The following is a 15,216-nucleotide window of genomic DNA, read 5'->3' on the forward strand; positions in this document are numbered from 1 at the left end:
AGATATTTGTTTGAACTTAAAGCATTCAAAAACAAAATGAAAACTCACCTCATTTCCACCAACAGCTTTGGTTAAAATTACTGCAGAAGACACAGGAGGTGGCATGCAGCCTACTGTCTGCAAGCTGAAAACAACAAAAAGAAATGTTACATTCCTCACGTGATGCAAACACTATGCAACCTAAAACCTTAAAATTCCAAATACCTGAGTAGAAACAATCATCTTATCACCTGCACAACCCAATCAGTTTGTGTTACAGTTACGGCCCTGCAGCAGCTGGCAGGAATTCCATGTCATCTCTCACCAACCATAGGGAAGAGTCATGCCACCACTTAAAAACCCAAACACTTAACTTCTCTGGGACTCCCTTTCCCCATCTGTAGCACTGTATCTACCATCCACAAAGATATCTACACATCTATCACAAAGATAACTGCATCATGTGTCCTGATGTAGTAAAGTTTGTAGTGTATTTTGGGATACCTGTACCTATTTGGAAAAAAAGAAAATAAGGATGTAGACTCCTATTTTCTTGAAAAAGCTGTTCAGTGATAGAAACATTTACTGCTAAGTAGAAGAGTAAGAAGAACCATGCTCACTATTTCAGGTTTCCACTACACTTTGTTTTCCATCAACCCCTACCTAAAAAAACAAAACAAAACAAAGAACCACAACAATTAAGCTTTTTGTTTCCTGAACATTAAAAGGCCATCAAATATTTTATTTTTATTCAGGTTTTCGCTTCTTGGTAAAATCACCTGTCTTCCATTAATCAAAACATCAAAAGCTATCTCCTGCATTTTAGAAGTCTGAAATACACTATTATTGTTATCTGTCATTTTTTCCATTGTTTGTGCAGCAAAATTATCAATGTAGATAGTAAATGCAGTTGCAAAGTAAGAAAAAAAGTGGTGAACCTTCCTTTGTTTTCAACAACAGTCCACAAAAACTGGTTATTACAAAAATTAGTTGTATCAAATGTGTATTTAGAAACAAGAACATACCACAATAGATTACAATTAAATCTGGGGCTAAGTAAAATGGGGTTTCTGAAGAAAAACTGCACTGATTTAGAAAGAACAGTAAGGCGTGGAATAAAACAGTCTGCAAAACCCCCAAAAGCATGGAATCTACATATGTTTTCAAGTACTGGAGTTTGAGACAGTGTTCCAGTTCAGAACAACCAATTACTAGTGGTGAACTACTTTGCACTTGTAATTGCATTAGTCCATCCCCAAGAAACGCAGTGTCAAAGCGCTGTAGCAAACAGAAGTATTAAATCCAAGCAATAGGGAGCATATTACAGTGCAATTGATACGCTGCAAATATACAAAAAAGCTTAAATAGAAGAAACAGGTAAATGACAATGACAGTTCAGTTTGTCAGCTACAGACACTGTGGAAAAGGAAAGAGGCAAGCAATGTAAGCATTATATAAATCCAATCACAAAGTGCCAAGCACCACCTTGGAAGTATATAGTATCTTTAGCTTACAGTGAAATAAGCTATGGAAGCAGAGAGTTGTCAGCACCTAGCAGGATAAGCTGATATTGAAAAGAAAAGAAATACAGGAAAAAGAAGTGGTGTGGAAAGTTTGGAAATAGGTATGAAAATACACAGCAGACAAAACACATGGCGAGTCTGATGTCCATCCCCTACATCGGTTGGGGGGATTACTGTTATCTCTCTTCTATGTGGTCTCTTGGCAGCCAGCTCCTTGAACTTCTCACCTGCACTAATAAGGGGTGGATTAAGTTCAACGTTATCCAGAAAGGTATGAAATGTGTGCCAGGACATTCATCTCAGCTGTCAGGGATTTTCCACACTATAAGGGAAAGGTTTAATAACACAGTATCTGTTAACCCTCTCAAATTTAACATAATACAATTGGAATTAAAAAAAAATAAGAATCACTATCAAGCTATGGTTTTAAATATTCTTCATATGAAAATACTAATCTACCAAAAAACTGGTACATGCTAAATGGAAATACTTTTGATCACAGCATCTGTGAACTTTTTTCTTGCTTTGTATCAGTGACACACAATACTACCAATATACAAACAAACTGCTCTAATAGCCAACAGATTACTCCAGATACCAACCAACAAGCTCAAACGTTCTACTGGTTCAGGCCATGCTATAAGCACTAATATCAGGTGTCCAAACACTTGCTGAAGAGTGATAAATACCTGTTCTGTTGATACATTACAGACAACTGAGTAGTAGGGTCTGAAGCCCCGTATTTTAGATATGGAACTCCCAAAGTCATATCTGCTACCAGATCTTTGCATCTCATGCCTTATCACCTGTGCTGTAAATGCTATACGCCAAGAGTGGCAGAAGAGGTGAAATCTGTGCAAACATTAATAATCTGCTACATGCTCCGTTTCAAAGGAATGCAAAACCTAGTCAGCTAACAAAAAAATAACTTAAAAGATGCTTGGGATGATGTCAGTTTCTCCTCTATTTTATATATTTTGAAATAACTGCAGAGCAACAAATCTCCTAATATCACCCCAGACAGAGAGGAAGAAAAAAAAACAACACTGTAGAAACACAGATGAAAAGCTGGTAGCATCTGAACCTGCCTCTCAAGTAACATTTACAGCAAAACAGACCATTATAGAGGATGGGAGAAACTACCATTCATTCTGAAGCAAGACAGGAAATTAACTGCGGGCTTGACTGTACCCTTTAGGTATAACCTTGTGTAGAGAGTAGCGGAGCAATACAGTCCCCAGGGGAGCTGCCCTGCCAAAGGGTGCTGCGTGCCCTGGGGAGCACCTGCCTATTTTTCCAGGCCTTTGTGAGGACTATCAACTAGCTCCCAGGACAAGCCGTGCTAAATATGCGTGATGAGGAGAAAGAGTAACTTTGCCAAAGCCTGTCTTGTTCCCCCGCTGTTGTCCTTAGGGTACTTCAGCATTTCTAGGGAATAAAAACTACAGCTGTGGGGCATTCGGATGAACTTCTGGTTACACAGAGCAGCCAAGACACAGGCAGTTCTTCACATTGGCTCCTCACTCTCCTTTCAGGTACCCCTATAGGGACATGCAAGTACCTGCTTTAAAATGTCTTATCCGAGAATTAGGACAGAGCTCAGTATCTTCTGCACCTGCACAGGACTGAAAGCACAGCTCCCATCAGGCTCCCTTTGCAGGGGATGCCTTCAGAGCCACACCATGGCTGCTGCTCCGAGCATGTCCTCAACAGCAGTATTTATCAAGAAAGTACCTTGAGAAAACAAACCAAAACAAAACCCAAACAAAAACCCCACCTTCATTAAACTCCTCAATCTGACCATTCATTGAACGAAGCCTCAATACAACGGAGTTCTGAGGGGTGCCAAAGCCCCAATATGCAGACCAGACCCGCTTCATAGGGCAGTCACTGCCTCCCTGGGGCCCAGGTCAAGGACCTCACGGCAAAACTCCCCGCTCTAGTGAGACCCAAGGACTACTACCCGCTCTTGGTTTTTCAGGTAGGTAGCGATGACATTACCAGGAGAAGGCCTAAAGCAATGAAGAGAGATTTCAGGGCCTTGGGGAAACTGATTAAGGTGTTGGGGGCACAAATTGTGTTCTCCTCCATCCCTTCAGTTGTGGGGCTGGATGAAGAAGAACACAGGAGAACTCAACAGATGAACTTGTGGCTCCAAGACTGGTGCTACTGTCAGGGCTTTGGATTTTTCAATCCTGGGTGGGTATACAGGATGCCAGACCTTTTGGCATTGGATAGGATGCACCTGTCCCAGAGGGGGAAAAGGATCTTGGGGCAGGAGTTTCTGGGCTCATTGAGAGAACTTTAAACTAGATGTGAAGGGGGAAGGGGGCGAAACATCAGCCCATCTGAAGTGCATGTATACCAATGCACACAGCATGGGTAACAAACAGGGGGAGCTTGAAGCCGTGATGAAACAGGAAAATTATGATGTTGTGGCTATTACAGAAACATGGTGGGACGTATCCCATGACTGGAGTGCGCCAACTGATGGCTACAAGTTCTTTAGGAGGGACAGACAAGGAAGGAGAGGCAGTGGGGTGGCACTGTATGTTAGGGATTGTTATGATTGCTTTGAGCACAAGTGTAGTGAAGACAGGGTGGAGTGTCTTCGCATTAGAATCAGGGGGAAGGACAAAGGGGCAGATGTTGTAGTAGGAGTCTACTATAGGCTACCCACCCAGGACAGAGAGGTGGATGAAATATTCTATAGGCATTTAGGTGAAATCTCACAATCGCTTGCCCTTGTTGTTGTGGGAGACTTTAACTTCCCCGACATCTGCTGGAAATACAACACAGCAGAGTGGGACCAGTCCTGGAGATTTCTGGAATGTGTGGGAGATAACTTCCTCACACAGCTGGTGAGTGAACTGACCAGAGAAGGTGCCCTGCTGGATCTCCTCTTTGTGAACAGAGAAGGACTGGTGGATGATGTGGTGGTTGGAGGCCGACTAGGGCACAGCGATCATGAAATAATAGAGTTCTCTCTTCTGAGGGAGGCCAGGAGAGGGGGAAGCAGAACTGACATCCTGGACTTCCAAAGGGCTGACTTTGTCTTGTTTGGGCACCTGCTTGAAAGGATCCCTTGAGAGATGATCCTGAAGGGTATAGGGGTCCAGGAAGGCTGGGCACTCTTCAAGAAGGAAGTGTTAATGGCTCAGGAACAGGCAGTCCCCAGGTGCTGTAAGAGAAGCCGGCGACAGAGAAGACCACCCTGGCTAAACAGGGAGCTTTGGCTGGAACTCAGGGAGAAAAGGAGAGTTTAGGGCCTTTGGAAGAAGGGGCTAGCCACTCACAGTGATTACAAAGATGCTGTGAGGCTATGCAGGGCAGAAATCAGAAAGTCTAAAGCCCAGCTGGAAATTAATCTGGCTTCAGCAATCAAGGATAACAAGAAATGTTTCTATAAGTATGTGAGCAGCAAAAGAAAGACCAGGGAGAGTCTCCATCCCCTGCTAGACACAGGAGGAAACATGGTAACAAGTGATGAGGAGAAGGCTGAGGTGCTTAATGCCTTCCTTTGCCTCAGTCCTTAATAGCAAGACTAGTTGTATTGGGGGAATCCGGCCTCCTCAGCCAGAAGACAGAGACTGGGAGAACAACCCCCCCACAATCCAGGAGGAGATAGTCAGTGACCTACTGCATCACATAGACACACACAAGTCTATGGGACCGGATGGGATACACCCGAGGGTGCTGAAGGAGCTGGCTGGGGTGCTTGCCAAGCCGCTTTCCATCATTTACCAGCAGTCCTGGCTGACCGGGGAGGTCCCAACAGATTGGAAACTGGCCAATGTGACACCCATATATAAGAAGGGTCAGAAGGATGATCCGGGAAATTACAGGCCTGTCAGCTTGACTTCGGTGCCCGGGAAGCTGATGGAGCAGCTCATCCTGAGTATCATCACACAACACATGCGGGACAACCAGATGACCAGGCCCAGTCAACAAGGGTTTATGAAAGGCAGGTCCTGCTTGACAAACCTGATCTCCTTCTACCACAGGGCAACCTGCTTATTGCATGAGGGAAAGGCTGTGGATGTTGTTTACCTTGACTTTAGTGAGGCCTTTGACACTGTTTCCCACAGCATTCTCCTGGCACAACTGGCTGCTCGAGGCTTGGATGATCGCATGCTTTGCTGGGTAAAAAACTGGCTGGATGGCCGGGCCCAAAGAGCGGTGGTGAACGGAGTTAAATCCAGTTGGCGGCCGGTCACGAGTGGTGTCCCCCAGGGTTCAGTTTGGAGGCCACTCCTGTTTAACATCTTTATTGATGATCTAGACGAGGGGATCGAGTGCACCCTCAGTAAGTTTGCAGATGACACCAAGTTGGGTGGGAGTGTTGATCTGCTCGAGGGTAGGGAGGTTCTGCAGAGAGACTTGGACAGGTTGGAGCAATGGGCTGAGGCCAACTGGATGAGCTTCAATAAGGCCAAATGCCAGGTGCTGCACTTCGGCCACAACAACCCCCAGCAGCGCTACAGGCTTGGGGAGGAGTGGCTGGAGAGCTGCCAGTCAGAGAGGGACCTGGGGTGTTGATTGACAGCCACCTGAACATGAGCCAGCAGTGTGCCCTGGTGCCAAGAAGGCCAATGGTATCCTGGCTTGTATCAGAAATAGCGTGGCCAGCAGGGACAGGGAAGGGATCTTACCCCTGTACTCGGCACTGGTGAGGCCCCACCTCAATTACTGTGTTCAGTTTTGGGCCCCTCACTACAAAAAGGACATTGAATTACTCGAGCATGTCCAGAGAAGGGCAACGAAGCTGGTGCAGGGTCTGGAGCACATGTCGTATGAGGAGAGGCTGAGGGAACTGGGGGGGTTTAGTCTGGAGAAGAGGAGGCTGAGGGGAGACCTCATCGCCCTCTACAACTCCCTGAAAGGAGGGTGCAGAGAAGGGGGGATGAGTCTCTTGAACCAAGTAACAAGCGATAGGACAAGAGGAAATGGCCTCAAGTTGTGCCAGGGAAGGTTTAGACTAGATATTAGGAAGCATTTCTTTACAGAAGGGGTTGTTAGGCGTTGGAATGGGCTGCCCAGGGAGGTGGTGGAGTCCCCATCCCTGGAGGGGTTTAAGAGTAGAGTCGATATAGCGCTTAGGGACATGGTGTAGTTGGGAACTGTCAATGTTAGGTTAATGGTTGGACTGGATGATCTTCAAGGTCTTTTCCAACCTAGACAATTCTGTGATTCTGTGAGTTACTGCACTAAAAGATAAAACACAGCCAAAAAAGAAATAGTACTCAAGAAACAAGTGCTTGCAAGGCACCTTGAAACATACAGAAGTATACTAGCTCACTAGTAAAACACAGACACACCTTCATGAAAAATGAGAGTGGTTTAGGCTCCATGTTTAAGGAGATACACATAAAAGTGTTACTTTTAAAAAAATATATATGTGTAGTTTTACACACAGTTTCACAGGTGTGTTATGTATATATATATACACATATACTTGTGCATGTAACAGATCATGTTCCTTAAATACTAAGATCCAAAGTGGCATAAGAGTCATAGGAAAGAAGGGATGAGAACTGCTGCAAGGGACAAAACCAACAAAAATCACTTACATCTTGCACTTCAGAAACTGAGACTTGCATGGATTAGGAGGGAATTTTGGCTCACCGTGTAAAATTATGCCTCTGTTCAAGCTGAGGAAAAGCTTCAATGATTTTACTTTAAAGAATAACCTTTGCTATGAATAGCCAAATGCAACTGGATGTTGTATAGCAACCTCGTTATTTCCTTGATGAACTAATACTATTAAGCAAACCAGTGCTAACTGTTAGATGATGTCATCTCAGTTTCACCTTCTCAGTATCATTTGGACCACTTCACGCTTGGAACACAAGGAGAAGCATCTTAAAAGCAAAACAAAATGCTCTTTGAGGTTTAGGCCTTGTAAAAACAAGCAAGAGCAGCTTCATCATTAAACTTTTAAGACAGGGAACTCTCCCCAAGCAGTGTTTCACCAAGCAGTAGAAACAACAGGGATTCTTTAAGCAGTCTTCTAAAATAATTGATTTTTGCATTCAAACATTCCAGTATAGCTGCATGGCACTAGGTACTGACCCTTGATTTTGAAAAAAGCTTTTTCGTTTTTTGATTTTTCATAACATCTATCACTACCACACCATCAACGCAGCTTTGGAAGCACATATTGGCAGAGTACACCAAAGATTTAAAATACATTGTTTTCATGGTCACTTAGCTTCTGCTCATATCAAAGTTCTCCTTCTATAAAACTTTACTCCTTTTTTTTTTTTTTTCCCCCTCCATAATTTAGCTAGAACCGGATACTGAACCCCAGTCTGGACACATGCAAGAGGTGCTCAATATAGACTGTTTAAAAACAGAAAGGAACACCAGTACGTGGCATACACAGTATTTATTCATTGGCTTATGTGTTTCCTTCAGCATTGCTTTTCTTTCCTCCCCATCCTCCTTGAGACCCTTGTGAAAGAAAGCTAACCTGTTGCAAGCTCCCTACATACGAAACTAACTGACCAGACTTCCTAAAAATGAGAGGAGGTTCCTGAAAGAATAGTCTTGCGCATGTACTGTGTTTTCAACAGTAAAGTGCTGAAGCACAATAGCAACCAGTAAAATCTGTTCACAATACAAGTCTTAAAACACCCATTGCAGGATAGGCATCCCTTTAAGACAGCTACAAATATATTTCACTCCATTATGCTTAAACATACCCTTTTAAAAGCCATTCATTTATAGGTGTGATTGATAATAGCTGAAGAAAGAGCCATATTGCTGTTGGGAAGAACACAAGTGTAAAAATCTGGACAAAAAGGTGTAGTTTCACATGCATCAAAGCACTTGTCAGCTCCTGCAAAAGAAAAAGAAGAGAGGAAGTTGCAGTCATAACAGCTGAAGTAAGATCACGTTTGTGCTTTTAAAACTAGGATCATCTTTATAATACAAAGAGAGCGCATGTCAAAAAGGCACCTTTAGGGATCATCTGATCTCCTCTTTAATAATGAAGTACATCCAGACAACATAAAAGCTCTGTCTGCTCCTGGGCATTTTTCCAGAAGAATTGTCCACCACTTCAATAACAGTGTAGCTCTCATAACAGTAGCTTTTCAGCAGGCAGCCCTAGCACTTTGTCACTGCTTCAAACCCTGTGTTAACTATGCTGACAGCCTGTTTACTTTATTGACTGCTAATATCAAGAGGAAGGGAAATTTGCAGTGTCCACATGATTTCAGGTTTCTCTAACGAGAGCCACAAACTGTGATCCTCATTTATACCGTGAAAAAGGGATGTTTACATTACAAACAGTCATCACTTGTGGTGGGTGTTTTTAAGGAAATACTAGCAAATATAAAAAGCAATCTGTATCAGATTTTGATTATTTATGGTATCAACAGATAGGAAATTCACTGAAAAAAAATTAGGCTGATAAAGAATACCATGACCATAAAAAGCTAACAACAGCTAAGCCATAAAATTTGAGAAATAAATTGCAGAACACTGCTGGGGACTGAGAAAAAAAAAAAAATTCATTTTAGATAGTGTAAGAGCACTCCAGAGAGGTGATCAAGTATCCTTACACCATAAACTCTTCAGTTAGCTCTGTGTCTCTGTTTCTGTCTTCTCGGGCACTCCAAGGATCTTCTACACAGTTTTCAAGTACAAGGAAAAAGCTTTGTACGTTTCAGCTCATTACAACTCTCATAGATTGAGAAGAAAAATTCCTTTTCCTCCCTCTCAAGATAGCTTGCACTCTTTTCAAGTAAACAATGCCACAAGAAAAGAACTGATGGCACTTTTATTCAAAATCTAATTTGCTAGGAGTCTCCAGCTATCTGACACCCCAGATGTATTAAAAAACCCCCTCTCTTAATAAAACTACCTCCTAAATTAGGGTTAGGGGAAAAAACCTTCCACAAAAAAAATGCACATCAGTTCATATCTTATTCATAAAGTAATACAAAACATGGACTTGAAATGTACATTTTGATCCAGTTTTACCAAGAAATATCATTACATTCAGTGCTTGGTTAACTGACTGAAACATTTTTTTTTTAAATAAGGCAAGCTCTTAAGCAGGCTAGTATCACCCTGCATGAAAAAAACAGGCCTTCTTCACACATAACCTGTCACAGTACCTATGGCATTATGAACAGCTTCACTGTAGTACTATTTCATCTTGCCTCAAAAAGAAAGCAAAAATAAAACATCTAGTAGTAGAAACGCATCCTGTGCAGGAGGAAAAGATACCTGGAAATACTTACATAAAAGTGTACGCTTTAAAAGTAAGTAATACAATTAAGAAAAACCAAAGCAAGTGACTTCTTTCAGCAAAGCTGCTAATTCCTTCTTTCCTGACCAGTTATCTCCAGTCCTGGATTTCCTAGTGGACCAATCTAGGCACCATCACACATACAGAAGTGCCCTTTCAATTTAATATTTTTACAATTGGAAAATTGTCTGAAAAACAGGTGGTTTGAAGAAAAATGTGTGATACTTTCAAAAACAAAATCCAAGACAAAAACTTGGGAAAGACTGGTTAGAGCTTCCAGGGAGCAAGGCAGGTAATTACAAAAGAGCCAACCTAGTGCGTGAAGGAATCCTGTATCAGTGGAACAGGTCTTTCCAGATCTGAATCACGTCTTTAAAATGTCTGTAGTGACTGCCTTTTAGAACAGTTATTCCTTAGACTGTATCATCACAGAACAAACACTCAGGCAAACAGCTTTCACCTTCTTAGAATCTACAAGGGCTTGTCCCAAAATACATTCATCACTGTAGTCCTCAAAAAAGCTGAAGTCTCAGAAAAGTTACTAGAAGCTGCTCGTTATGACTGTTTCTGCACACCAGGTAGAACAGGTTACCTTGTCTTTCCCAGTATTTCAGACCCTTTAGAGAGCTTATCCTAGCCTCTCACCGGTCAGCGTGGGTCCCTGTTGCCGTCCAGCCACACTTAGGTGGTACAAACACCCACACAAAGCAAACAGTGTTTTCAGTAGCTTGCCAAATTCCTCACTGAAATGGATAACTCGGGTAATGTGATTTAATTTCTGGGGCCCTATAGGAGGTATTTGCTTTAAAAGAGCAAGCTATCCAGTCACTGAAAACTGAAAGAGCATTATATTAAGGTGGAATCAAATGTTCTTGTCATTCCTGGAAAAAGACTATTTCTACAAATGTAAGAGGACCTCAGTCACCTCTACATTTGAAAACGTAACAAGGCCATGCACAGACAGGCTCTCCCTGAACGCTGCCAGTTACTTTGTAAAATGCTTTCTGCATGCATGTTAGCAAATTTTTTTTGAGCACGCACCTTCACAGCAGATAAAACCAGAAGTGTAACCCTAAAAGAGCAACAGCTACTTCTAATTTTGCCAGATTTATCAGAAGGCCTCTGTTAACACACAACTTTTTATCGTTGCATAAAGCATACCAAACACTAGTTTCAATCCACTATATTATCCAAGGTAGAACAGCCAACACACGCGTCAAGAACTAATAGAGAAAAACAGAAACAATTTACTTTGCAATCCAATAAACAGATATATTAACAGACTAATAATAACAACTTTAAGTTGTACCTTAAAGAATTAAAGCATGCCCCAGAGTATTTTAATAAAATCATGACCTGGCCTCCTAGCACATTTAAGGATTGTTTTTAAAACACATTTTAGAAAGTAACAGCACAAGGTACAATGAGTGACATGTTTTTCTTCCTCTTTATCTTCTACCCCTATGGCAGAAATTCAGAAAAAGCTTAACCTCTTCATGGAACATAAAGCTGGATGTACAGCACCAGTCCTAACCGATGTTTCCAAAACAATCCAAGATCAGATACCTGGACATAAACATCAGCTCCTGTAAAATCTTCATTTACACCAAAATATTGCTTTTAGAACCACAGATGAAAAAAGTTATGCAAGTTCAAAGTAGGACATGATACATTGCCCAGGAACCTGTCAGTCATGTCATCTAACTGGAAAAAGTCAGATGCACACTAGCATTGAGAATCTAATCAAGACTTTGATAATGCTGATTTCACTCTCTCTCACAGCTGCTTTACAAATATAAAGTTTCAAGGATAGAAACTAGTGAAACAGAAAGAAGTTTTACATTTTTTTTCCTCTGCATGCAAAGATTCCTAATCCTGAAAGCAGAAAACTCCACTCCATCAGTACTACTCAGGCTTTGCATTTTGGGTCCTCTTCTCTGTGGAAGGAAGTGCCTCTTCACAACCTGTTTCCATTAGGATTAATTACTGTCCTGGGCAAACAGGTAACATGGTTCTTCCTGCTTCCCCGTAAGACCACAAGGCTCTAGATAGCTGCTACAGAATTTACTAAAGTTATTCACTTCACTTACACTGTGTTCCAGCAGAACTAGAGGCCCTAGTGCCAGAACTGGCAGCACACACAGGAGAGGGCTGCCATCGCTTCAAACACCACCTCCATTTGAAACTTTATCACTGTAACCATGATACAGGTATAGAAACTTTTTTTTGAATGCATGCTGTTCATCCAAACCCCAGTTTGCCCAGAAGATAACTGGACAACATCATGATGATTCTTTTAGGCATCAGTATCATGCAACACATGAATGACAATCATCTGTTTGCATCAACAGGATAAAAGGAATCTGGAAACTAGACTAGCAGAGACATGCAGTTTTTCACTTCAACTCTGGCTGCTCCTTCTCTTCTTGGCAAGCAGCCATCATTTCCTTTCTCCGTGCCTCCCTTACACATCACTACAAGGTCCTCCCCTTCATCTCTTCCTGCTCCCAGATTGTCCCTCTTTGAAAAAATCTGTGACACAATCTGAAATGAGTCTCAGTGACTGTGATATGCAGCAGAGCTTAGGCACTTCAAGTCCACTTGTCCACAACTAAATCCTATAGGAAAAAGTTGCCAAGACTTTGTACCTGTATACTAGCCTTGCATCTGCAGAGGAACCCTTTTGTGTTGATACTAGCTGCTCTGCCGTGCCTACCAAACGTGGTAACTTAACCAGATCTTTGCTAGCCTAAACTGTTTTAGTGGGAAAGCACACCAGCAGGTGAGATGAAGGAGAGAGGCACAGAGAGCTCTCACCTTCTCTTAGTGTTCTACAGAGGCATGGAGACTCCACATAACCCCTCTCTGCCTCGTTCCCTACAAAGTTCTACCCTAGGATTCGCACAGTTTTCTGGCCTGTATCTCAGCTGAGCAGCAGGGAAGCCAAAGTGCAGAAAGGGTGGCAACAGGCAGGTGCAAAAGTGTCCTAGGCCTCACCCTGATTTGGGTTTGGGACACATCCAGGGTACACATCCAGCCTCAAAATTGTGCTGAGCACTTCACTTAGTCAAAGCCCTGCAAAGTCAAGCAACTCGCCCTCTATGGATGGGTGAAATGTATTCACACTCTCCTACTCATCATGTTCCTACTTCGTGAAGAATTTTCTGAAATCAAGGAGGGGTTATTGCATAAATGTCTAATATTTATCTTCTCTTGTTAGGCATTCTCCCAGCATCAACACAACAGCATAATAATTAAATATTCCAATTACATTCAAACCTGATCAAAACCAACACAAAACTTTTTAAAGTAAAATGGGAGTGAAGCAATGAGAAATTACAGTACCTCAGTTTTTAAGGAGAGTCCACTGTTAAAGAATATAGCTGAAACAGCAATGTAAGTTATGGTAATTTCTGGTTTCAAGGGTCCTAAAAAATACAGACATAAAGAACAAAGTGAACTACAGTCAAAGAGATAAGGATATGCATATATTACATCAAAGTAAATGAGAACACTTAGAAAAATACCTGGAGAAAATCTAATCATTAAAGTCTCTAATAAAAAGAATGGGGTTTCTATTAAGTTACAGAAAGCATGCTATTCGTTTTTAAATAAAAGCAAACCAGTGAGTGGAGAATGAGGTATGGTGTCATACAAATTTGGTTCCTGTGATTACAGGCCACTAGGAACCGATGATAAAATTCTGCAAGTGTGAAAACAGGTAATTTTTCACAGTTCTATCATCAGAGTATCCCTAGAGCGTCAGCAAACTCAAACTGTACATTCAAAAAATATTAGCTGCTCCCTCCACAGGGTCATCGATACCATTCACATACCTACCTCTCACTTCTTCCCCCACAACACACACACACACCTGTCTGGCTGCCTGCACTGAGGAAACCAGATCAGACCTTGCAATGACTTCCTTGGGGCAATTCTACATTATTCCCCCTCAACGGGGCTGCGGGAAAATGGCTCATTCCAGCCCTTCAAGTAACACATTGCAGACACACTGCTGCAGTGAGATCAGCAAGGGCAGATGCCTGCACCTCCAAGGGTTCCGCTATATTAAAGGCTTGCATTTGTATATATTTATATACTTTTTTTTCAGGGAGTTTACAATAAAATACTTTTTACACTACTATAAAAATGATGAATTTTCTTAATACACTTTGCCTTCAGAGCAAAGCACCAAGCGCAAAATGTATATACTCATTTTTTCAAAAGCATTCAACCAGTTATATTAGAGAGAAAATATCAGCAGTCTACTTAGGACCAAAGTAATATCCTAACTCTAAAAGTGACAGTAAGTTGTCATGAGCAAAACTGCAGCAGCAAACAAGCAAGCCTTTACTCGACATTCTGGAAGAGAGGATCCTTTCTGCTCTCTCGGATGAATGATATATTGATGGTCACACTCTGGAGCAAGGTCAACAATCCTTAAACTAGAGGGATTTGATTGTACACTGAGCCTAATCAAATTTGCAACTCAAGTCATTTAAACCCAAATCCTACTCTCAGAGAGGACTCTGTTGATGAGACACTAAAACTGTGTGTGTTAAATACAAAGTATAAACCAAACGACCTATATGAAGTGTAAGGTAAAACTAAACCAGGAAATGCAAGAGTTAAAAGTTGCAACAAAGCACATGGCTAGTTGTAAAATTATGGCATAATTAACTGAACAGCCAGGAAGGGAAAAAAAAAACCACAGAAAAATTATATAAATATATATATACACAGTTACAGTTACACAGAAGACTGCATTTTATAGATATAGTATTACACAATTTTTCTAATCTTTTAGCAAATTATAGCATATATGTACATGCACATAGACACTGGGCAGACAGGCAGTGGGCTGGTTAGTCTGGCTAAGAGAGGAGCTCTTCCAGGACTCAGTTTTTCTATTTTAGGGTTTTTCACTGGGCTATCTGAACTCCTTTAGACAGGAGAAGTCTCTTCCACTAGAGCAACCACCCGTTCTTGGAGCACAGGGAACTCTGGTCAGAACACATCCCCTGCATCTCTTGTGCGAAAGACTGGTCAGGAAGGAACCAAATAGGCTCATTCATCAAACAGGAAAACACAGAAAAAGGGCTTGGCTTATGCCCTGAAGGTGGCAACAGCACAAATCTTTGTTATTTGTGGCACAGTGTTCCACTAGTATGGATGCTGGACCATCCATACCATTCAGTAAGGCCCTGCAAATTACAGTGCATGGTTTTGCCAGCTGGAAGATGACAAACTGTGGATTTTTTCATATGCTGGCATTTCCCACCCTCAACCTCTTTTTTTTTTTTTTTTTCTTGGTTTTAAAATGAGCACTGAGATCACGTAGTTTCAGAAGAGAGATACCACTTCGGGGAACACATGCTCACAAGTTTCAATCAATGCTTCCAAGATTTTTCAAGCAAGTTGTCCCAGGAACAATACCACATCAAAGCCTGATAT

The 15,216-nt window shown here is 41.8% G+C and overlaps 1 protein-coding gene across 13 annotated transcripts in view; it reads right to left on the bottom strand.

Moving 5' to 3' along the window:
- The window catches only part of SLC10A7 (solute carrier family 10 member 7), a 157,088-nt gene that overhangs the window by 139,694 nt on the left and 2,178 nt on the right, over nt 1–15,216 (bottom strand). For 7 of the 13 annotated variants that reach the window (XM_074823767.1, XM_074823769.1, XM_074823768.1 and 4 more), the window contains 4 exons: nt 13,108–13,190; nt 8,207–8,343; nt 5,553–5,780; nt 49–124 (listed from right to left, as the gene is read on the bottom strand). In XM_074823767.1, coding sequence (XP_074679868.1) covers nt 49–124; nt 5,553–5,780; nt 8,207–8,343; nt 13,108–13,190 — 524 coding nt within the window. The remainder of the gene's footprint in view (nt 1–48; nt 125–5,552; nt 5,781–8,206; nt 8,344–13,107; nt 13,191–15,216) is intronic. The other 6 variants (XM_074823778.1, XM_074823775.1, XM_074823772.1 and 3 more) reach the window with 1 other exon arrangement.

Source organism: Strix aluco, chromosome 4, assembly GCF_031877795.1.
Source record: "Strix aluco isolate bStrAlu1 chromosome 4, bStrAlu1.hap1, whole genome shotgun sequence".
Lineage (NCBI taxonomy): Eukaryota > Metazoa > Chordata > Aves > Strigiformes > Strigidae > Strix > Strix aluco.